Genomic DNA, 22,368 nt, shown 5'->3' with positions numbered 1-22,368 from the left:
TGCATGTCTGTAAGTGAAACTCTGACTCAGAACAACCTTGATGGGAGGGGGGAGTAGGGGGAGAGAAGCTGCCTGTTTGTGAAGAAACTCAACAGCCTGGATGGGAGGGGTGAGAAGTGGGAAGTGTGAGAAGAACTGAAGCTCTGCTGACATCTTGGGAGCGTGCAGACTGTCTGGAGCCGATAACAGTTATAAGAGGGTGGTGGATACCAACTTCAATGTCGGGATGACACTGTATTAGAGACCTCAGCCCCTCCTACGGTTGTTTTCTTTGATTTCAGAAGAAAGGGTGTACATTTCAGAAAGCAGAAAATCATTTTCCATAGTAGCAGTTCACCAAGATTCAGATTATGCATAAAAATGTAACCCATGCTTCTCTTTTAAGTTCCTGAAGTTACTCCTGCTATGTTGTATCACTCAGACCTTTCACCATTTTTGTTTCCCGTCTCTAGACTCTTTTTGTAAGTGAGGTCTCTAGAACTGGACACCATATTCTAAATTAAGTTGAACTAAAGATCAGTATTGGGGAATCAGGGCTTCCTTCCTCCTGCTGGTGACCCCTCTAGTGATGCATCCTAGAATTCTGTTTGCTTTTCCCACTGCCTGACCACACTGTTTGCTCATTTTGCAATAATCTGAGATAAGTACTCCCAAATCAGTTTCCTCTGTAGCAGGGGTGGACTGACAACTCATGGGGCCCCCGGGCAATAGGGGATCATGGGGCCCCTGTGTCCTTGCCCAAACTCAAAAAAGCCTATGAAAAAGATACCAGGGGCATCTCATGGGGCCCCCTACTGACCCCGGGCCCTCGGGCAGTGCCCGAGTTTCCAAATGGTCAGTCCGCCCCTGCTCTGTAGTGATGTTCAGCACTGTACCCCCAATGTTGTACTCTGTCAATGGATTCTTTTTCTCTAGGTGCATTATTTCACATTTAGAAACACTTAACTGCAGTTTCCACTGTTTGACCAATCTTTCAGCAATGTCAAATCATGTTCTATGTTACAGACACCTCCAAGGATATCAACCATATTGCACACCTTTGTGTCATCAGCAAAAAGATGACACAAAAACCTTGCCCAACAACCCTTTAATTATATTCAAATATTTTTATTGAAAGATTTTTAACATACAGATTAATGTACATTAACATTAACATGAAGGAGGTTCACAATCAATTATAACAGTCGGTAGATATAAGAGAGGTCCCCACCAATTGGCTGGGGAAACTGTAGACTTAAGTCATGTTCACATGAGAGGTATGCTTGGTATGGTGTGAACCGTGCTTGGGTGGAAGTGAGGTAAATATTGGGGAAGGGGCAGGGGGGGAGGGTAGAGGGCACCAGTCAGGTGTATAGGTCATAGTGTGGTATTATTCTATAGTTATCATTTTATGGAACAATTAGGGTATTGTAACCATAGAGACCATTGGAATTTGAATTTATGGTAGGAGGAATTATGGAAGGCTGTTCTCCTTTCCATCTCACATTGGAGGTTAAGGTCGGATATAAGAGCTGAAAGAGGGAGTTTTGGTGGATTTCCATAATTTAGTAATACTGATTTTAGCAGCTGCTAATGTGTGAATAATGATGGTACGTGAGTCTGTAGGGAATTTATCTATTCCAATTTGTAGGAGAGCGAGAGCGGGGTTGGGGGTCACTGGGACTCCAGTGATTGAGAAGATCAGTTGGAAGACTCTGTTCCAGTAGGATTTGAGGGATTTACATTTCCAGAGTAAATGAAGAGTTGATCCTGTTTTTCCGCATTGTCTCCAACATGCAGGTGAGTGTTAAGAGTAATATAAGGCGAGTTTAACAGGTGTTAAATACCACTAAATACTCACAGGCTTTGTGAGTGATAGTGAAGGTTCTTTCCCAGGTGTGTGGGCGTATTGGTTGAAGGAGGATTTTCTCCCAATTGGTTAGGGAGATAGTGTGAAGGGTAAACTGTGCTTTGGTTATAAGCGTATAGAAGGTCGAAATTCCTTTCTTTGAATATTGTGTCTTATGATAGAAGTGGTATGCAATAGCAGGAATTGTCAGTTCGAGTGGTATATTTATTTTGTGTAGAGAGTGAGCTATTCGCATGTAGGTAAAGTTTTCCTTGTCAGGGAGGTGGAATTTCTTCTGGAGAGTGGAAAAGGAGTCTAATTTGTGGTTTGTGTATATGTCTTGAATATGAGATATGCCTCGATTCTCCCATTGTGTTTAGAGAGGGAGTGATGAAGTGTAAAGTGGAAACTGGTGTAGGGATTTGTTTAGTATCTATATCTGACTGGTTGGAAGTTAAGAGGTAATACCAGGCGTGTAAGGAGGCTTGTATACAAGGATGTTTGGGTAGAAGTTGGGTTTGAAATGTTTGAGGTAGGAACAGCATTTTATCAAGTGTGTGCGGTAGGTGTGGAAGAGTTTCCATGGTGGTCCATGTTTTTTCATTAGTAGGGTGCCACCAGAAAAAGAGCTGGTCTAGAAGGGTGGCATTGTAGTATGATTTTAAGTGCGGGAGACCCGCTCCTCCTCTAGAGGCTGGGCATATTAGGAGGTTTGTAGTGCATCTAGGTTTTTTTGAGTCCCAGATGAATTTGGCTAATACTGCTTGGAGTTTGGAAAAAAAGGTGCTAGGAACGGGAATGGGGAGCGTGCGGAATATATAAAGTATTTTGGGTAATATGCACATTTTTAAAGTTGGTACTCTTCCCATTGTCGACAGAGTTGATGTATGTAGATTTTTAGGTTCTTGTGGGATGGTTTCGAGTAGCAGTTTGTGGTTGGCAGCATATAGTTGTTTAGTTGTAGTGGTGAGTTTGATCCCCAAATAAGGGATGCTGTGGTGTTCCCAAGAGAAAGGGAAATGTTTAGTCAGCATATTCTGGATCTTAGCGGGTGTGTAGCGATTTAAGATAGAGGATTTGGGTTCATTGAGTTTATAGTAAGAGACTTCTGCATAGTTATGGAGATGTGTACGTATTGATTGGAGCGATTTATAGGGATTGGTGATCATTAGGATGATATCGTCTGCAAAAAGGCTTATTTTGTGTTCTTTTTTAGGGTGAGTAATTCCCGTGAATGTTGGTTCATCTCTAAGTTTAAATGCTAACGGTTCGATGAGTAAGGTAAAAATTATGGGGGATAGGGGGCAGCCCTGTCTAGTGCCGTTAGATATGTGGAAGGGTTGTGAAACTGTGCCGTTAGTTAGAACTTTGGCAGAAGGGTTGGAGTAGAGGGACAGGATTGCCAATAACATCCAATCTGTAATTCCAAATTTTTGAAGTGTGAGTTTCATGAATTGCCAGTGAATTCGGTCAAATGCTTTTTCAGCATCTAGAGATAAGAGTAATGAGGGTTGGCTAGTGGATTCAAGTTTGTATAGGAGGGATATGATTCATCTGGTTGCATCTGGTGCTTGTCGACCAGGGATAACTCCCGCTTGGTCTGGGTGGATTAGTGTAAGTAAGTTGGGGAGCAATCTTTGGGCAATTATTTTGGTGTATAGTTTTATATCTGTGTCCAGCAGTGAGATTGGTCTGTAGTTCTGGACCAATTGGGGATCTTTACCCGGCTTTGGGATATTTGTGATTATCGATTGTAGCATTTCGGTAGAGAATTCACCTGTAGAGGCAGCATGATTAAATAGAACAGATAAATGCGGGGTGAGATTGGGTGCAAATGTTTTATAGAATTTGTTTGTGAAACCGTCATTTCCTGGCGATTTGTTAAGAGGGAAGGTTTTTATATTTTGTTCTACTTCTACAGGAGAAATCGGTATGGAAAGAGATGTGAGTTGAGATGGTGTGAGTCGAGGAAGATTGGTGGTAGCTAGGAAGTTTTGAATGGATGTAGTTGTCGGTTGGTATCAGGGAACAAGAAGATCGCTGCAGCGCATGAATCTGCGCAGGATCCCGACAAGGCATACAGGCAGGCGGGCACTAGGAACAAGGCACGCCTGTCACCAATGACGGCACCGGGCAGGCACTAGGACCCAGGCACGCCTGTCGGCGAGGGCGGGCTATTTAAAGAGCACATTTAAAGAGCACACAGAGACTTGCAGTTCATCTGGCGGACAGGTCTGGTATTAGTTCCGGTCCAGTAACACAAGAAACCTTGCCGATATTTTGCTATGCTCGGTTGGGACACCAAGAATTCCTATGTCTGGACATTATCACTTCCCCGATTTTTCCAATTATCCTCGGTATGCCTTGGTTAAAAGCACATAATCCAACCATCAATTGGTTGACCGGAGAGATCTCTTTCCCTTCTGAATATTGTCAGAGTCACTGCACCCTCAAAGAGACAGGTGGGACAACCCCTCTGCTCAGTATTCATTCTGACCCTGAAACCCTGAAGCTTGTCCCTACGGTTTACCACGAATACCTGGATGTGTTCAATAAGAAGAGTGCCAACACCCTTCCTCCACATCATCCTTATGATTATCCAATTGAGCTCCTGCCTGCCGCCGAAATTTCTTTCGGTAGGATTTACCCTCTGTCCGAAGTTGAACTAAAGGTCCTCCGGGGATATATAGATGAAAGCCTAGAAAAAGAGTTTATTCGGCCATCTACTTCACCAGCAGGAGCCGGCATATTCTTCGTGGAGAAGAAGGATGGCACTTTCAGACCTTGTATAGATTATCGGAATTTGAACAAGATCACGGTCAAAAACCGTTATCCTCTTCCTCTGATCCCCAAGTTGTTCCAAAGATTGCAAGGAGCATGCTTTTTCTCAAAGTTGGATCTGAGGGGTGCTTACAATCTAGTAAGAATTCTGCAGGGAGAGGAATGGAAGACAGCCTTCCGAACCAGATTCGGGCACTTTGAGTATCTGGTAATGCCCTTTGGTCTCTGCAACACCCCAGCAACCTTCCAACACCTGGTAAACGATGTTTTTCGGGACTACCTGGATTTATTTTTAATCGTGTATCTGGATGATATCTTGGTTTTTTTCTTGTTCCATCGAAAGTCATCGTGACTATGTAAAAAAGACACTGGAGAGACTACTCCAACACCACCTCTATGCAAAAGCTGAAAAATGCGAGTTCGAGAAATAATCTATCCAATTCCTCGGGTTGGTGATCACTCCGGAAGGCATCTCCATGGACCCTCAGAAGGTGTCTGCCATCTTGGAATGGCCGTCCCTGAAGATAGGAAAGCTGTTTAGCGCTTTATAGGCTTCGCAAACTTCTATAGGAAGTTTATCAAGGACTTCTCTGGAATCCTAGCGCCAGCGACAGCTCACCAGGCAACATGTGCCCTTCAAATGGACTCCTGAGGCCCAAACAGCCTTTGAGCAGCTAAAGATCATGTTCACAACCGCACCCATCCTGAAACACCCTGACCCTGTCCTAGCCTTCATCCTTGAAGTTGATGCTTCAGAAAACGTGGTAGGAGCCATCTTGTCACAAAGGCAGGGGCCCAAATCCCTTCTGCATCCTGTCGCTTTCTTCTCCCGGAAATTGAACGTCTCTGAGAGAAATTATGATGTGGGAGACAGGGAATTAATAGCCATCAAAGCAGCATTAGAAAAATGGCGCTATTTACTAGAGGGAGCAGCCCATCCTATTCTTATCTTTACAGACCACAAGAATCTAGAGTAACTGAGAACTGCAAAACGACTAAGGCCACGACAAGCTAGGTGGGCACTATTTTTCTCACGCTTCGTCTTCCATCTTCGTCTTCTCCCGCATGTTTCCTGACCCAGTTGTTCAGTCAGAACCTGATATGATCTTGCCAAAACTTTCTACTTCTGCAAACGGATCTTGTAACTCAGATAAAAGAAGCCATGGACAATATCCCACCTCCTGTTAATTTGCATCTACAATTTAAGGATGGCCTGTACTTCCACAAGGGACAGATCTTTGTACCCGAAGGATTTGAGCACTTATTCTACAGAGATGTCACTACCATCCCTTAGCAGGTCACTTTGGGATTCGCAAAACATCTGAGTTAGTCTCTCGCTCTTTTTGGTGGCCTAACGCAGCAAAGGATTGCCAGGACTATGTAAAATCGTGCACAGTCTGTCTGAGGAATAAGTCGGATAGAGCCAAGACTTGGGGCCTGCTGGAATCCCTGCCTGTACCTGAAAAACTTTGGAGCATGATCTCCATGGATTTTATTGTGGAACTCCCCCCATCTGAGGAATTCACCACTATTTTAGTAGTAGTTGACCGTTTGTCCAAGATGGCCCACTTCATTCTCTTGAAAGGGACTCCTTCCGCTACAGAAACGGCTTCCGCTTTCATCAAGGAAATTGTAAGGCTACATGGTGTTCCCGTAAATATTGTGTCGGATCGAGGGGTACAATTTACGTCTAAATTTTGGAAGGCACTGTGTGAGGCATTAGAGATCGAGTTACGCTTCTCCTCTGCTTATCATCCTCAAACAAATGGACAAACGGAGAGGACAGATCAAACGCTGGAGCAATACCTTCGATGCTTCTCCTCGTACTCACAGGACGACTGGGCATCACTCCTTCCTATGCGGAGTTCGCATATAATAACTCCATACATTCCGCCATCAAACAATCCCCCTTTTACTCTAATTATGGATATCACCCCTCCTTTCTTCCAGAAATACCAGTGAAGCCGCTGTCCCGGCAGTAGAAGAAATGATGGAGTTCCTCAGGAGGAGCGGCAAAATATTACAAAAAACGATTTCTGAGGCCCAAGAGAGTAACAAAAAATTTTTTGATAGAAAAAGAAGGGGCAACTTGAAACTGAAACAAGGGGATAAAGTCTGGCTGTCCACAGCTAATCTAAAATGAAATTGTCCATCAAAAAAGCTGGGTCCGAGATACCTGGGACCATTCTCTGTCAAGAGAAGGGTTAACCCTGTAGCATTTGAATTGGAACTACCAGCTAACCTAAAGATCCACCTTGTATTTCATTGTTCTTTACTGAAACCACACGTCCCAAGTGGGTTCCCTAACTGGAATTCTGTGGCACCTGCTCCACTGTTGGTGGATGGAAATGAAGAATACGAAGTGGAGGCTATCTTGAACTGTAGGAAGAGGGGCAGACAGACCCAGTTCTTCATCAAATGGAAGGGTTATGGACCTGAGGATAACTCCTGGGAACCGTCCACTAATGTCCATGCCCCACGGATACTTCAAGCCTACCTCCGTCGTCATCCTGAGAAACGAGCCCGAGTGGGCATCCGGAGGCTGCCCATGGGGGGGGGGGGGGCAATATCAGGAAACAAGAAGATCGCCGCAGCGCATGAATCTGCGCAGGCGCAGGATCCCGACAAGGTATACAGGCAGGCGGGCACTAGGAACAAGACACGCCTGTCACCAATGACGGCACCGGGCAGGCACTAGGACCCAGGTGCGCCTGTCGGCGCTGGGTGGGCTATTTAAAGAGCACCTCGGTGCTGATTCAGTGCTGACTGTTCTTCAGCTCCCCCAGTGTCCTGCTTGTTTCCTGTGCGATTCCTTTGGTGCTGACCCGGCTTGTTCCTGACCCGACTCTGAGTTCTCTTCTGCCCCCCGGTTCCTGACTTCGGCTCTGTTCCTGACTTTGGCATTTTCCTCCTGATCCTGTACTGCGCTGCCCGACTGTTATGACCCTGGCTATCCTACGACTCCGCTCCAGTCCTGTGTCCTGGCTGCAAGCCTGGCTCTGCTGTGCATCTGACAATCCACTGAACCTGCCTGGTCTATTGCTACAGTATCCGAATCAGTGGATATCCTGCTTACCAAGGTCATCATCTGCAAGAGCCGCAAGCAGAACCCTGGCGCTCTTGTCCCCCTGGTCCTTAGACGCCCTCTGTTCCAACCTCAGCGGGCTCAGGATTAATGACACAAGTGAGGCCGACCTTGTCAATTCAGTCTCCCATCAGGTACATGACAGTTGGGTTGTGGTTGGGTCATCTTTAATATTATATAAATTTTGGTAATAGTTCGTGAAAGTGTTGGCTATGTCTTGCGGGTTTGTAAGCGAGGTGTGTGTGGTTGGGTGGTAAATTGTGGAGATTTTAGATTTGAGCCGTTTTTGTTTATTTTAAAAGTGAGTTTGCTTTATTACCGAGTGTGTAGAATTTTGTTTTTTGAAGGTTAAGGTCATATTTGTGCAGTAAAATAGTTTGCGGTTTGTTTCTGTCTAGGGTCAGGGATGTGGATGTGGAGGGGTTTGGTTTTTTTTTGTTGATTTCTTCGTTTAGTTTGATGGAGGTTAGAAGTTGGTCAATTTGTTGGGATCGTTGCTTATTGATACGGGAGTTTAGTTGTATGAGGATACCTCTCATGTAAGCCTTGTAAGTGGGCCATATTGTGGTTATAGAAAAGTCAGGAGTAGAATTAAATTCAAAGAATAAATTGTGGGCTTCTAACAGGTGTTTCTGGTTATCTGGGTTCTTCAAAACTATAGAGTTTAGTCTCCAGATGGGTGGGATTGCTGAGCGTTGATTGTCGTCTAAGGATATGTTGCTTGGAGAGTGGTCTTACCAGGTTATGGTACCAATTTTGGATGATATCACGTGTTGTAGTGTCCATTTGTCCGTGATGAAAAAATCGATTCTGGAGTAGGAAAGGTGAGAAGGGGAATAGTAAGTGTAGTCTCTCTCATTGCTGTGCTGGCATCTCCAGATGTCATAAAGGTCATGGTTGTGTAGAAAGTGGTTGAAGTTTAGTTTAGGGGATCTTTTGTTGGAGGACGAGTCTAAAAGAGGATTGCCAATAACATTGAAGTCTCCGCCGATGAGGAGTCTGCCTTGCTTATGAGTAGAAATGATGGTGTAGAGTTTATGGTAAAATTGCATATGGTTGTTGTTGGGGCCTTAGATATTTACTAGAGTGTAGAGAATGTCATTTATTTGGCAAAGAGTCCTTTATAGCTGTAATGACACCTTTTTTTTCTTCGGGTTTGTAGCCATATAGATGTGTGAGAATCTATTAAGTTGCAGCCTGGGGGTCTTGTTTGTAGCGAAGTGAGTTTCCTGTAAAAAAAGTATGTTGGCCTGAAACGTTCGAGTTATTTTTTGAAGCATCGATCTTTTGAAGGGAGAGTTTAAGCCACGAACATTAAGAGATGTGATTTTAATCATAATGTGAATCTGATGAGTGATGAACAGAATAGTTGAGTTGTTGTTTGAAAAAATTGAGGTTGAGTGGATGCAGCTGTGAGAGGGAGAATGTCATCGATTTTGCGGTGCAGACTGGGCTCGATCGAGGAGTTACGGTGGGTATTCCACGATAATTTGTTGAAGGTGAATGTTGAAGTATAGTTGATCAACTGGTGGTGCCAGGAGAAGAGAGGAAGGTGGAAAGAGATAAAAAAAACTTGCGTACAATGCAAGTGACCTGGGTAGCTCGACTTGCTACTTCAGAACTGGGGGGTTTGAACAGGCTTTGATCGTAAAGAAGGTCATGCCAAACACTTTCTTGTAATATGAACATTTTCTGAACAGGGCCGATCGCCAGGGAATAGTAAAGCGGGATATAGCATCTGAGATGAAATATTGGTGGTGTATAAAAGGTGTGCTGCGTTAGTACTATTCTGCCTATGGAGGCAGAATAATACTAACGCAGCACACCTTTTATACATGTTGGATATTGGTAGGTGTGGATTGCTGTGTGTCCACAGGTAGTATATTCCAAGCTTTAAGTAAATCTAGGCCCGCTTCGAGGGTTTTGATTGTGAAGACTCTACCGTGTTGTTTCACGGTTAGTTTTGTGGGGAAACTCCATTGATAGCCTATGCCGTGGTTTCTTAAGGCTTTGGTAATAGTAATCATCTTTTTTCGGTTAAGGAGCGTGACCTTTGACAGGTCTGCGAATAGTCGGATATTTGCGTGTGATGGCGGGAGCGGAGGTGGGTTTCTGGCTGCCGACATAATTTTTTCTTTTATGTGGTAGAAGTGAATACGAGCCAGAACATCTCTTTGGATAGATGCTGACAGAAATGAGGGTTTAGGTAGTCGGTGGGCTCGGTTTATAGCAAGCTCCAGGTCAGAGAGAGATGGAATGAGGTGTTTTATATATTGCTTTATATAGGGTAGTAGTGCCTCATTAGTGACGCTTTTGGGGATACCTCTGAACTTGATTTTGTTACGCCTTGATCGATCTTCCAGATCGGCTAGTTTCAAATTAATTTGTTCGATGTCAGATGTATGATCCGCATGTGCGTCAATCAAATCGTTATGCACTATAATTATTTCTCCCATTCTGGATTCATTATGGTGTAATCTGTGTTCTTGTTGCTGAACCACAGTAGTAATTTGGGCTAATGATGATGATAAATCGCTATGCAGGGTTTGCCTGAGCGATAAAAGCATGTTTTTCATGCATATCTCGGTAATAGGCTGATCTGATGCAGGGAATGCTTCTATTACTGGTAGGTCAGTGTTAAGCTGAGGTGATGGATGGTTGAGGGCCTGGTAGGCAGAAGACTGCTCAGGGTCAAGACGTGGTCTGGACTTGGCCGGGCTACTTGTGGTGGGGGACAGAGGGGGAAATGACTCACCAGGGTCCCCTGGATACAGCAGATATTGCAGTCTGGGATCTGTCTGCTGGGCTGTGTGTTCCCTCACATGGCTACTGTTCCTTGTATTACTGCAGCCGGCACCATCTTGGATCCCTGCTGTGACAGCAGGAAGAATTGTGTGAGTTTTCCCGGTTGTCCCAGGGTTTTTCTCCTGTGGGGCATAGCTGGGAGGTCTGCACAATTATTTTGTTAGTCGCTGTGGGATTTATATCCCTTGGGGCCGGTGTGAGCCGTGCTCGTTCTGGCGGGTGGATGGAGCTGTCAGTGAAGCGCGTCCATCCAGGAGCCGGCCTCGCATGCGCCCCTCTACCCTTTAGTTATATCACATATAGATTAACCATTTGCCTACCGGGCACTTATACCCCCTTCTTTACCAGACCAATTTTCAGCTTTCAGCACTGTTGCACTTTGATTGACAATTGTGCCGTCATGCAAGATTGTACCCACATGAAATTTTTATAATTTTTTTCTCACAAATAGAGCTTTCTTTGGGTGGTATTTAATCGCCGCTGGGTGTTTTACTTTTTGCGCTATAAACAAAAAAATTGCAAAATATTTGAAAAAAAAAAAAATGTTTCTTTGTTTCTATTATAAAATGTTGCAAACAGGTAATTTTTTTCCTTCACTGATGTGCGTTGATGAGGCAGCACTGATGGGCACTCAAAGGCGGCACTGATAGGCAGCAGTGAAGGGCACTGATAGGCAGCACTAATGAGGTGGCACGGATAGGCAGCACTGATAGGTGGCACTGATGATGGGTACTGATAGACAGCACTGATAGGCGGCACTGACTGGCGGCACTGCTAGGCATTGACTGGCGCAACTGCTGGGCACTGACTGGCACAACCGCTGGGCACTGACTGGTGGCACTGACTGGCAGCACTGTTGGGCTGCACTGATGGGCACTGGTGGGTGGCACTGCTGGGCACAGGTGTGTGGCACATGTGGATGGCACTGCTGGGTGGCACTGCTGGGCACAGGTGTGTGGCACTACTAGGCACAGGTGGATGGCACTGCTGGGCACTTGTGGGTGGCACTGCTGGGCACAGGTGGGTGGCACTGCTGGGCGGCACTGATCGGCACAGGTGGGCGGAACTGGTGGGTGGCACTGCTGGGCACCGATCATCAGGGCACTGATGATCAGTGCCCTGATGATCGGTGCCGATCCCTGATCTGACAACTGCCGGTTCTCGGCAGTACTTTCCTCCCGCTCTGACAGCGTAAGGAAAGTGCAGCCGAGAACCGGCAATTGCATTTCCCTGTGATCAGCGTGTCATTTGACACAGCTGATCACATGGTAAAAGGCCACTGTGATTGGCCTTTTACCACATCACGTGATCAGCTGTGTCCGTAGGACACAGCGATCACGGAGATCGCCGAGGGCGCGCCCCTGGGAGGAGAGCACGTTCTGGGAGGACATCATATGACGCCCACCAAGAACTGGCCGGCCGCAGTGTAGCCGTCATTCAGCTATCTGCGGTCGGCAACTAGTTAAATATAACAGGACCTAGTACAGAGCCTTGCAGTACACCACCAGTGACTAGTCTTTATTCTGAATGTTACTCCGACAGCAGCTAAACAAAATTGACTTACATTTGGTGATCCAAATTCTGAGTTTAAACCTGGGGTCAGATCAGGGAAATGTTGATAACCCTGTGAATAAGATAAAAAAGTATACTTTAGTTATGTTTTTTCACCTGTTACCAAGTTTTGTTTGGCAGTTACATTTTTCTATCTGATAAACTGTACTATAATTTTGAATTCAGTCTATAGTCTGATTTCTATTACAATATTGTACCATTTAGAACAAAACAAAAAGCAGTGAACTAAATGATTCCCACCAACAGCTGAGCTGATCACATGGTTGCTGGTGTGCTGAAAGGACACAGTGACGAGCGCTGATCCCGGTGCACTGTTTCTTTTTTTAATTATTTCTTTATTTTTACTTTGTTCAAATGTTATTGAAACTTCACAAGTGTTATTACATTAGTTCAATGTGCTGAAAAAAGTACTGTGAGCAACAGCAACACCGTTGTGTGAACTGGCATCGTAGAGAACAAGGCAACAAGCCTTGTCTTTGCATTAAGACTCTATTGGGCAATGCTGCCCAGCATATTCCAATGCAGATGCAATGGTGTATATGTGCCCTAATGGTGAAGGGCTACAATACCTAATTGACACAGCTTTCACAATGAAATCATAATGAATAATGGTTAAGGATGAGTATTTAAACATTCTGGGAGATTATCAGAAACAAAACATATTTAAAATTAAGGTGATAAGATCGAAGATACTTTAAGATTCAGGAATCAAAAGACCAATATATTACATGAATAAAGTTAATAAAACATGGTTTACTGACAATACCCACATTAGTTGTAGCCTGGTTCTAAAACGGAGTTTAATTAGGGGTATACTGTATGCACTCCATAGAAAACAACGACATTATATCAAAGACATAGGTATCAATCGCCTCCTATTTGGAGGGATTGTCCCTCTTTTGTTCATCATTTGATCTCATCTATAGACCTCTATAAAAAATATATTATTTAACAGGCAAAAGTGTTATAAAACAAATATGTAATTCAGCCTCTATATTATTGCATTTATTTCTTTTAAAAGCCAGTACAAAGGAAAAGCAATGGTGAAAACTTTGCACCTATGGATTTAACCAATTATTCAACTGTCCAAGTACAGTAAATTTTTCTTTCAGAAAGTTGGGAAATATGGAAAGATGATCTATGGGCGATCTAGTATGCATGTTCCCCTATAAAATACAAAATGCACATGAAAGAGAAGAACAATGTATGCACATGTGCAGCTCAGTGTATGATTCCGGCATCTACCAAGTGCCAGAATTAATTACATCATCCTGACCTGGTCAATCAAGGTGACTGAAGGTACCAAACCTACTGAAAACAGAATGTGTCAAACCTAGTTATCTACAATTGGCTCATATTCCTGTGGGGTGGCAACCTGCAGGTACTGGAAAATGCATAAGAAGAGCAAAGAGGTTGCAGCTTGCAAAACAGCTGAGGTCTCCATCCAAACAATTTATTATTTGCAATACTAACTAATGTTATGCAATATGTAATTGAATGCACAACATGTTCTATTCAGTATATTGAATGTACTATCAGGCCCCTTCACATTCACATTGGGGAACATTATTTTGATGGAGCTAATTCCAAGGAGGAACAGTTTTCAAATGCATCTAAGCATTTTTTAGATATAAATGGAGGGAATGTGGCATTCTTCTTTCCATGGCATACAGAGAGCAACAGCACATCAAAGAAAAGGAAATGTGGATCTTTATTTTAAATTATTTTTGATTTTGCTGTCTTTCTTTCTTAGGCTATGGACATTGTAACAGCTGTATTGTATGCTTTTAAATAGTAGGGTTTTTTTTTTGTTTTATGTACTGTTTTTTGCTCACTACTTTTTCTGCTCTTTTATGAAGTTATTATGTCTAATTAATGTCATCTGAATGAGTAGACCTACACCCCCTGGGCCAGTAAGAGAAAGGATCACTCCAGTAGTGGAGAACTGGATTAGCTGCCTAACCAGGACTTAGAGTGGCAGACACTGGCTCCCCTAACCAGGGATTTCTCCAGGCAGCCGGATAAAGTAGTATGTAAGGGACCGCCCGGCGGTACCACCAGCGCTCCACTGATCAGGCGTTCCCAGAGCACGGAATCTAAGCCCCAGAGCACTTGTTCACCAGGGCCCCTGATGGTGGGGATGGACTTGGAGTACCCTGAGACCAGGTCGTGACTACTGAGCACGCCCGTCAGTGGTAGGGGTATTCGCCAGGGGCTCCCGCAGGGGAGAGCCTGATATGAGGAGGTCGGGTGACCCCGATGCGATGGATGGATGGCTGAGCAGGTGCAAGGTCAGACAAGCTGGATCGGTAGCCGTGGGGACGGTGCGGTACAAAGCAGCGGGCAGAGAATATTCGGGTCACACGCCAGGTCAGTAAAAGAAAGTCAGATCCAATAGGGGGCATCCGGGAGAGAGGTCAGGCAAACCAAGGGTCAGAGCAGGAGAATACAGCGTGGTCAGGTACAATCCGGGTCAGCAACTTACAGGATACAGGTTCACAGGATCAGGAATGCAGGTAAGACCAGAAGGCACTGAATGACAGCTCAGGGACGTTTAAATATCGCGCCCTGCGCCGTCATTGGTGCCAGGCACGCGCCCGCGGCTCCTAATGCGCATGCGTGAACCCGGACGCCACGGCCGGCCAGGACCTAGTGCTCGCGTCCCTGCACTGCGCCTGCGCCAGAACCAGCGCCGCAGGGATCCCTGACATTGCCCTCCGGATGCCCACCCGATCTCTCCACCACGGGTGATCACGAAGAAACCCCCGGACAAGCCTAGGTGCATGGACATTTTGGGCAGGTTCCCAGGGATTGTCCTCCGGGCCATAACCCTTCCGTTTAATTAGGAACTGGGTCTGACCCCCCCTCCTTCGGCACTTCAGGATTGCTTCTACCTCAAATTCTTCTTGCTCTTCAAAAGTTATGGCCTCCGGAGGTCTGGACTCTCGATCTGGAAAGGAATCTGGGACCACTGGTTTCAGCAAGGACACGTGGAATACTGGGTGAATCTTGAACGTCTCAGGGAGGATGAGCTCATATGCCACTTTGTTAATCATTCGCTTCACACAAAAAGGCCCTACAAACTTTGGTCCTAATTTCCTTGAAGGACACAACATTTTCAAATTCGTTGTTGCCAACCAGACCTTATCCCCAGGCTGCAGCACCAGGTCCCCCCTTCGTTTCTTATCAAACGCTTTCTTGTTATCCTCCTGGGCCTGAGCGATGGCCTCCTGAAGTAATTTGTTTTTGGTGGAGAAAAAAGTAAGTGCGTCTTGTGTGGCCGGAACTGGACACTCAGGGACCAGATCAGGGGGGGGAAGACAGGGTGAAATCCATAGTTTGAAAAAAACGGGGATTGCCCCGTTGCTGAATGGTTTGCATTGTTGTAGGCAAATTCTGCCAGGGGTAAGAGTGGCAGCCAATTATCCTGTAGGAAGGATGTGTAGCAAAGCAGGTATTGCTCCAGGGTCTGGTTAGTCCTCTCTGTTTGCCCATTGGTCTGCGGGTGGAACGCGGAGGAGAGGGACAATTTGATATCCAATGCCTTGCATAGAGCCCTCCAAAATTTAGACGTGAATTGGACTCCTCGATCTGATACGATGTCCTCTGGGACTCCATGTAATCTTACTACTTCTTGAATGAAAATTCGTGCAGTCTCGGATGCCGACGGAGTATTCTTCAAGGGTAAGAAGTGGGCCATCTTAGACAGTCGATCGATGACCACAAGGATCGCGGTGTGGCCCTGGGACGGAGGGAGCTCGACTACAAAGTCCATTGCGATCCTTTGCCATGGTCGTTCGGGTATCGACAGTGGGCGCAGCAGTCCCTAAGCCTTGTTTCTTGAAGGTTTGTTCCTTTGACAGACGGCGCAAAGTTTGCAGTCCTTAGCCATGTTCGGCCACCAAAATGAGCGTTGGAGAAGATCCAGGGTTTTTGCTAGGCCAAAGTGTCCTGCCATCGGGTGATTATGACAATGTCCCAAGACTAGGGTTCGGACTCCTTCAGGTACCGCGATCAACCCCTCCTTCCATAGGAGTCCCCCCTTGTTCTGGAGGGACACCCCAGATGGGGCTGACATAGCCGAAGCTCCGTTTGGAGGGCCAAGAAGTTCCCCGAGGACAGAATGGTATCGGGTACTGGTTCTTCTTTGGGGTCCTCGAACATGCGTTACAGTGCGTCGGGCTTCGTATTCTTGGAACCAGGTCTGTATGTAATATGAAATGAGAACCTGGAGAAAAAGAGCGCCCATCTCGCCTGTCACGGGCATAACCGTTTGGCCGTTCTGAGGTACTGGAGGTTTTTATGATCGGTTAAGATCAAGATTGGATGCGTGGCTCCTTCCAGCAGGTACCTCCATTCCTCTAATGCCGTTTTAATGGCCAACAGTTCTCGATCGCCAATATCATAGTTCTTCTCGGCCGGAGTAAGCTTCCTTGAAAAGAATGCTACAGGATGTAGGAGTTCCTTGGTGCCTTTTCGCTGGGACAGGATGGAACCTACCGCATTTTCTGACGCATCTACTTCCAGAATGTACGGCAGGTAAGCGTCTGGATGGCCAAGAATGGGTGCTGTGGTGAATAGTTTTTTCAGGGTCTCAAAGGCTTCCTGGGCCTCTGGCGTCCATCTGAAACGGGTTCCTTGTTTGGTCAGCTGAGTTATGGGGGAGACCAGACCCGAGAAGTTCCTAATAAACTTTCGGTAAAAGTTCGCAAACCCAATAAAGCGCTGGATGCCCTTTCTATCTGTGGGAACTGGCCAATCCAGAATCGCCGAGACCTTCTGAGGGTCCATCGCGACCCCCGTGGTGGAGATAATCAGACCCAAAAAAGTAATACTATGCTGCTCAAAGCTGCACTTGTCAGCTTTGGCATATAGCCCATGCTGGCGCAACCGCCCCAATACTTTTGCCACATGAATCCTGTGATCCTTAAGTGAGGGTGAAAAGATCAGTATGTCATCCAAGTAGACGATTACAAAAATATCAAGGTAGTCCCTGAAGATATCTTTCACAAAATGCTGGAACGTGGCTGGGGCATTGCACAGCCCAAATGGCATGACCAGATATTCAAAGTGCCCAAAACGAGTACGGAACGCTGTCTTCCACTCGTCCCCCTCCCTTATGCAAACCAGGTTGTAGGCCCCTCTCAAATCTAATTTGGTAAATACGGCCGCGGATTTCAGGCTCTGAAACAGTTCTGGGACCAGGGGCAAAGGGTATCGATTTTTAATCGTGACCTTGTTCAATTCGCAATAATCGATGCAAGGTCTCAGAGATTTATCCTTTTTCTCCACAAAGAAGATCCCCGCCCCTGCTGGTGAAGTGGAGGGGCGGATGAACCCCTTTTGGAGATTGTCCTCAATATATTCCTTAAGGACCCCCAACTCAAGCTCAGATAGGGGGAAAATCCGCCCAAAAGGGATCTCAGAGCCAGGCAACAGGTCAATGGGGCAGTCATATGGGCGGTGGGGGGGCAGGGTATCTGCCCCTCGCTTACTGAAAACATCCAAGAAGTCATGATAAGCTGCGGGAATAACCTGTTTTAGATTAGAGTCCCCTTCGGAGCACAGGAGGACTTGGGGGGTTGCTGGGCCCGAAGTGCGACAGTGTTCCTGACAGTATGGAGAGGGGAACAGGATAGACCCGGTCTCCCAGTCAATCTGGGGGTTATGGGCCCGCAACCAAGGGAGCCCCAGAATGACTGGGAAAAGGGGTGATGCAATGGCATCTAGGCAGTGGAACTCCTGATGCTGATTGGCTATTGTGGTGGCGATGAGGGGGGGTCTCTTGATTAACCACTCCTGATTTAATCTGGGAGCCATCTGCCAAAAATATGTTAAAGCCCCTTTTTCTGGGTTGTAGGGGAATCTCCTGCTGGCGAGTGAAGTCTAAGTCCAGAAAGCAACTGCACGCCCCCAAATCAACTATGGCTGTCACTAGAGATGAGCGAAGTATTCAAAAATTCGATTCGACTGATTCGGCGAATTCGTGGAAAATTTCGATTCGAGTCGAATATATTCGCTGCAAATTTAACTTATAAAAGGGTGTTTCTAGGCTTCAGAGAGCCTTTATATTAGTGCAGAACACTGCACCTTTAATTTAAATGCCCTTGGAGTCTGCTGGGGAAGAGAAATAATACTGACAGTCAGTATGACATGCAGATGAGTGCCGTCGATCTTAGAATCACCGCACACTTCACTCATTTGGGCAGTCACGGGGCCAAAACCAGAGTGTGGAGCCACAGTGTGGCGGTGGAGGCAGCAGCAATGGGAGGCCATACAGCACCCTATGACAAAAATGGAAACCACCAGCAGTGTGAGGAGACCTGAAAGTGGCACATGGCAGAGTGTGGCGATGGAGACAGCAGCAATGGGAGGCCGTACAGGGACCCATGACACACTCTGGACCTGGCAGCAGCATGAGGAGGCGGTACAGGGGCCCATGACAGATTACGGGCCTGGCAGCAGCATGAGGAGTCAGGACGGGGGCCCATGGCAGATTAGGGGCCTGGCAGCAGCTATGGGAGGCCCGTAATCTGCCAGCACCCTATGACAAAAAATGGAACACACCAGCAGTGTGAGGAGACCTGAAAGTGGCACATGGCAGAGTGTGGCGATGGAGACAGCAGCAATGGGAGGCCGTACAGGGACCCATGAGAGACTCTGGACTTGGCAGCAGCATGAGGAGGCGGTATAGGGGCCCATGGCAGATTAGGGGCCTGGCAGCAGCTATGGGAGGCCCGTAATCTGCCAGCACCCTATGACAAAAAATGGAACACACCAGCAGTGTGAGGAGACCTGAAAGTGGCACATGTTTGGGGCATGATTCATGGCGGATTTAGTCAGTTGTGTCAGGAACTGGTGGTTTGAAATCCAGACTAATCCACGCCTGATTCATTTTCACAAACGTGAGTCTCTCCACACTTTGGGTGGACAGTCGTGTCCTCCGCGGAGTTGCAATACCTCCTGCCGCACTAAACACGCGCTCCGATGCCACGCTACTGGCCGGGCATGACAGCCTTTCAAGGGCAAATTCAGCTAGTTGGGGCCAAAGGTCAAGTTTCGTTGCCCAGTAGTCAAGGGGATTGTCTACCTCGGTTGGCAGGGTGCTGTCCAAGTAGGCCTAAGCCTGTTGTTTGAGGTCCTGCTCCAGGTCCACCTGATGCTGCTGCTGCTGCGGCTGGTTAGTAGTTTCCTCACTGCGCTGGTGAAGAAAGCTACTCATCATCGACTGCAGACTGAGGCAGCTGCTGCTGGTGGAGCTGCCACTGCTCCTACCACCCCACCCCTCCCCTGCTGCCATGGCAGCGGAACGCGAGCGCACAGGGCCCACAGTGTCTGAGGATGAACGTTGGCGCAGACAGGCAGAGACCAGCTGACTACATAGGTGGTTTTTATAGTACGTTATTTTGGCCTCCCTCTCAGCAGGTGTGAAAAAGGCCACCATTTTTGAACGGTAGCGAGGGTCCAACAAGGTGGACAGCCAAAAGTCATCCCTCTGTCTGATGGTTATTATTCGGCTGTCGCTACGCAAGCAACCGAGCATGCTATGGGCCATTTGTGCCAAGGAATGCGAGGGACTCCCTGCCTCCATCTCCACAGCATACTGCCACGGTGCGTCTGGGTCCTCTGTCTCCTCTTCCTCCTCCTCTACCAAATGCTCCTGCTCCTCCACTCCTGTCCGCTGAGTGGAAAAACCACCCATTTCACTCAATAATTCCTGAGCACCAATGTCCTCCTCTACCTCCTCCTCTTCTTCCTGTCCTGCCCCCACAGGGGTCATGTGGCGTTGAGATCTGTGCGCCACGTCTACCGCACCCTGACCAGCCATTGTTAACAGCATTTGTTCCAGGACGTGCAACAGAGGAATGACGTCGTTCATCCCATAGTCCTTGCGACTCACGAATAGCGTGGCCTCCTCAAAGGGCCTGAGCAAGCGCAGGTGTCACGCATGAGCTGCCAATGGCTGACATCTAAGTTACACAGGGAGTACCTTTATCCGCTTTTAACATCAGGAAATCTGTGATGGCCTTTTGCTGTTCGTAAAGGCGGTCTAACATATGTAGGGTTGAATTCCACCTTGTTGCAACGTCACAGCATGAGGAGTCGGTACGGGGGCCCATGGCAGATTACGGGCCTGGCAGCAGCAATGGGAGGCCCGTAATCTGCCAGCACCCTATGACAAAAAATGTAACACACCAGCAGTGTGAGGAGATCTGAAAGTGGCACATGGCAGAGTGTGGCGATGGAGACAGCAGCAATGGGAGGCCGTACAGGGACCCATGACACACTCTGGACCTGGCAGCAGCATGAAGAGGCGGTACAGGGGCCCATGGCAGATTACGGGCCTGGCAGCAGCAATGGGAGGCCCGTAATCTGCCAGCACCCTATGACAAAAAATGGAACACACCAGCAGTGTGTGAGGAGACCTGAAAGTGGCACATGGCAGAGTGTGGCGATGGAGACAGCAGCAATGGGAGACCGTACAGGGACCCATGACAGACTCTGGACTTGGCAGCAGCATGAGGAGGCGGTATAGGGGCCCATGGCAGATTAGGGGCCTGGCAGCAGCTATGGGAGGCCCGTAATCTGCCAGCACCCTATGTCAAAAAATTGAACACACCAGCAGTGTGAGGAGACCTGAAAGTGGCACATGGCATGAGACACTGTGGACCTGGCAGCAGCATGAGGAGGCGGTACAGGGGCCCATGGCAGATTAGGGGCCTGGCAGCAGCTATGGGAGGCCCGTAATCTGCCAGCACCCTATGTCAAAAAATTGAACACACCAGCAGTGTGTGAGGAGACCTGAAAGTGGCACATGGCAGAGTGTGGCGATGGAGACAGCAGCAATGGGAGGCCGTACAGGGACCCATGACAGACTCTGGACTTGGCAGCAGCATGAGGAGGCGGTATAGGGGCCCATGGCAGATTAGGGGCCTGGCAGCAGCTATGGGAGGCCCGTAATCTGCCAGCACCCTATGTCAAAAAATTGAACACACCAGCAGTGTGAGGAGACCTGAAAGTGGCACATGGCATGAGACACTGTGGACCTGGCAGCAGCATGAGGAGGCGGTACGGGGGCCCATGGCAGATTAGGGGCCTGGCAGCAGCTATGGGAGGCCCGTAATCTGCCAGCACCCTATGACAAAAAATGGAACACACCAGCAGTGTGAGTAGACCTGAAAGTGGCACATGTTTGGGGCATGATTCATGGCGGATTTAGTCAGTTGTGTCAGGAACTGGTGGTTTGAAATCCAGACTAATCCACGCCTGATTCATTTTCACAAACGTGAGTCTCTCCACACTTTGGGTGGACAGTCGTGTCCTCCGCGGAGTTACAATACCTCCTGCCGCACTAAACACGCGCTCCGATGCCACGCTACTGGCCGGGCATGACAGCCTTTCAAGGGCAAATTCAGCTAGTTGGGGCCAAAGGTCAAGTTTCGTTGCCCAGTAGTCAAGGGCATTGTCTACCTCGGTTGGCAGGGTGCTGTCCAAGTAGGCCCAAGCCTGTTGTTTGAGGTCCTGCTCCAGGTCCACCTGATGCTGCTGCTGCTGCGGCTGGTTAGTAGTTTCTTCACTGCGCTGGTGAAGAAAGCTACTCATCATCGACTGCAGACTGAGGAAGCCGCTGCTGGTGGAGCTACCACTGCTCCTACCACCCCACCCCTCCCCTGCTGCCATGGCAGCGGAACGCGAGCGCACAGGGCCCACAGTGTCTGAGGATGGACGTTGGCGCACAAAGGCAGAGACCAACTGACTACATAGGTGGTTTTTATAGTACGTTATTTTGGCCTCCCTCTCAGCAGGTGTGAAAAAGGCCACCATTTTTGAACGGTAGCGAGGGTCCAACAAGGTGGACAGCCAAAAGTCATCCCTCTGTCTGATGGTTATTATTCGGCTGTCGCTACGCAAGCAACCGAGCATGCTATGGGCCATTTGTGCCAAGGAATGCGAGGGACTCCCTGCCTCCATCTCCACAGCATACTGCCACGGTGCGTCTGGGTCCTCTGTCTCCTCCTCCTCCTCCTCTACCAGATGCTCCTGCTCCTCCACTCCTGTCCGCTGAGTGGAAAAACCACCCATTTCACTCAATAATTCCTGAGCACAAATGTCCTCCTCTACCTCCTCCTCTTCTTCCTGTCCTGCCCCCACAGGGGTCATGTGGCGTTGAGATCTGTGCGCCACGTCTACCGCACCCTGACCAGCCATTGTTAACAGCATTTGTTCCAGGACGTGCAACAGAGGAATGACGTCGTTCATCCCATAGTCCTGGTGACTCACGAATAGCGTGGTCTCC

At 47.6% G+C, this 22,368-nt stretch overlaps 1 protein-coding gene across 3 annotated transcripts in view; it reads right to left on the bottom strand.

Moving 5' to 3' along the window:
* COL15A1 (collagen type XV alpha 1 chain) overlaps nucleotides 1-22,368 on the bottom strand; it is a 1,471,644-nt gene that overhangs the window by 185,846 nt on the left and 1,263,430 nt on the right. For 2 of the 3 annotated variants that reach the window (XM_089690361.1, XM_089690363.1), the window contains one exon: nucleotides 12,064-12,123. The exons of the other annotated variant lie outside the window; for it this stretch is intronic. In XM_089690361.1, coding sequence (XP_089546487.1) covers nucleotides 12,064-12,123 — 60 coding nt within the window. The remainder of the gene's footprint in view (nucleotides 1-12,063; nucleotides 12,124-22,368) is intronic. 3 annotated transcript variants of the gene reach the window in all.

The sequence above is a fragment of the Staurois parvus genome, unplaced genomic scaffold (assembly GCF_062004578.1).
Source record: "Staurois parvus isolate SC_StPar_1 unplaced genomic scaffold, SC_StPar_1.0 ptg000527l, whole genome shotgun sequence".
Taxonomy (NCBI): Eukaryota; Metazoa; Chordata; class Amphibia; order Anura; family Ranidae; genus Staurois; species Staurois parvus.
The sequence above is the reverse complement of the archived record's forward strand: the minus strand, read 5'-3'. Positions and strand labels throughout refer to the sequence as shown.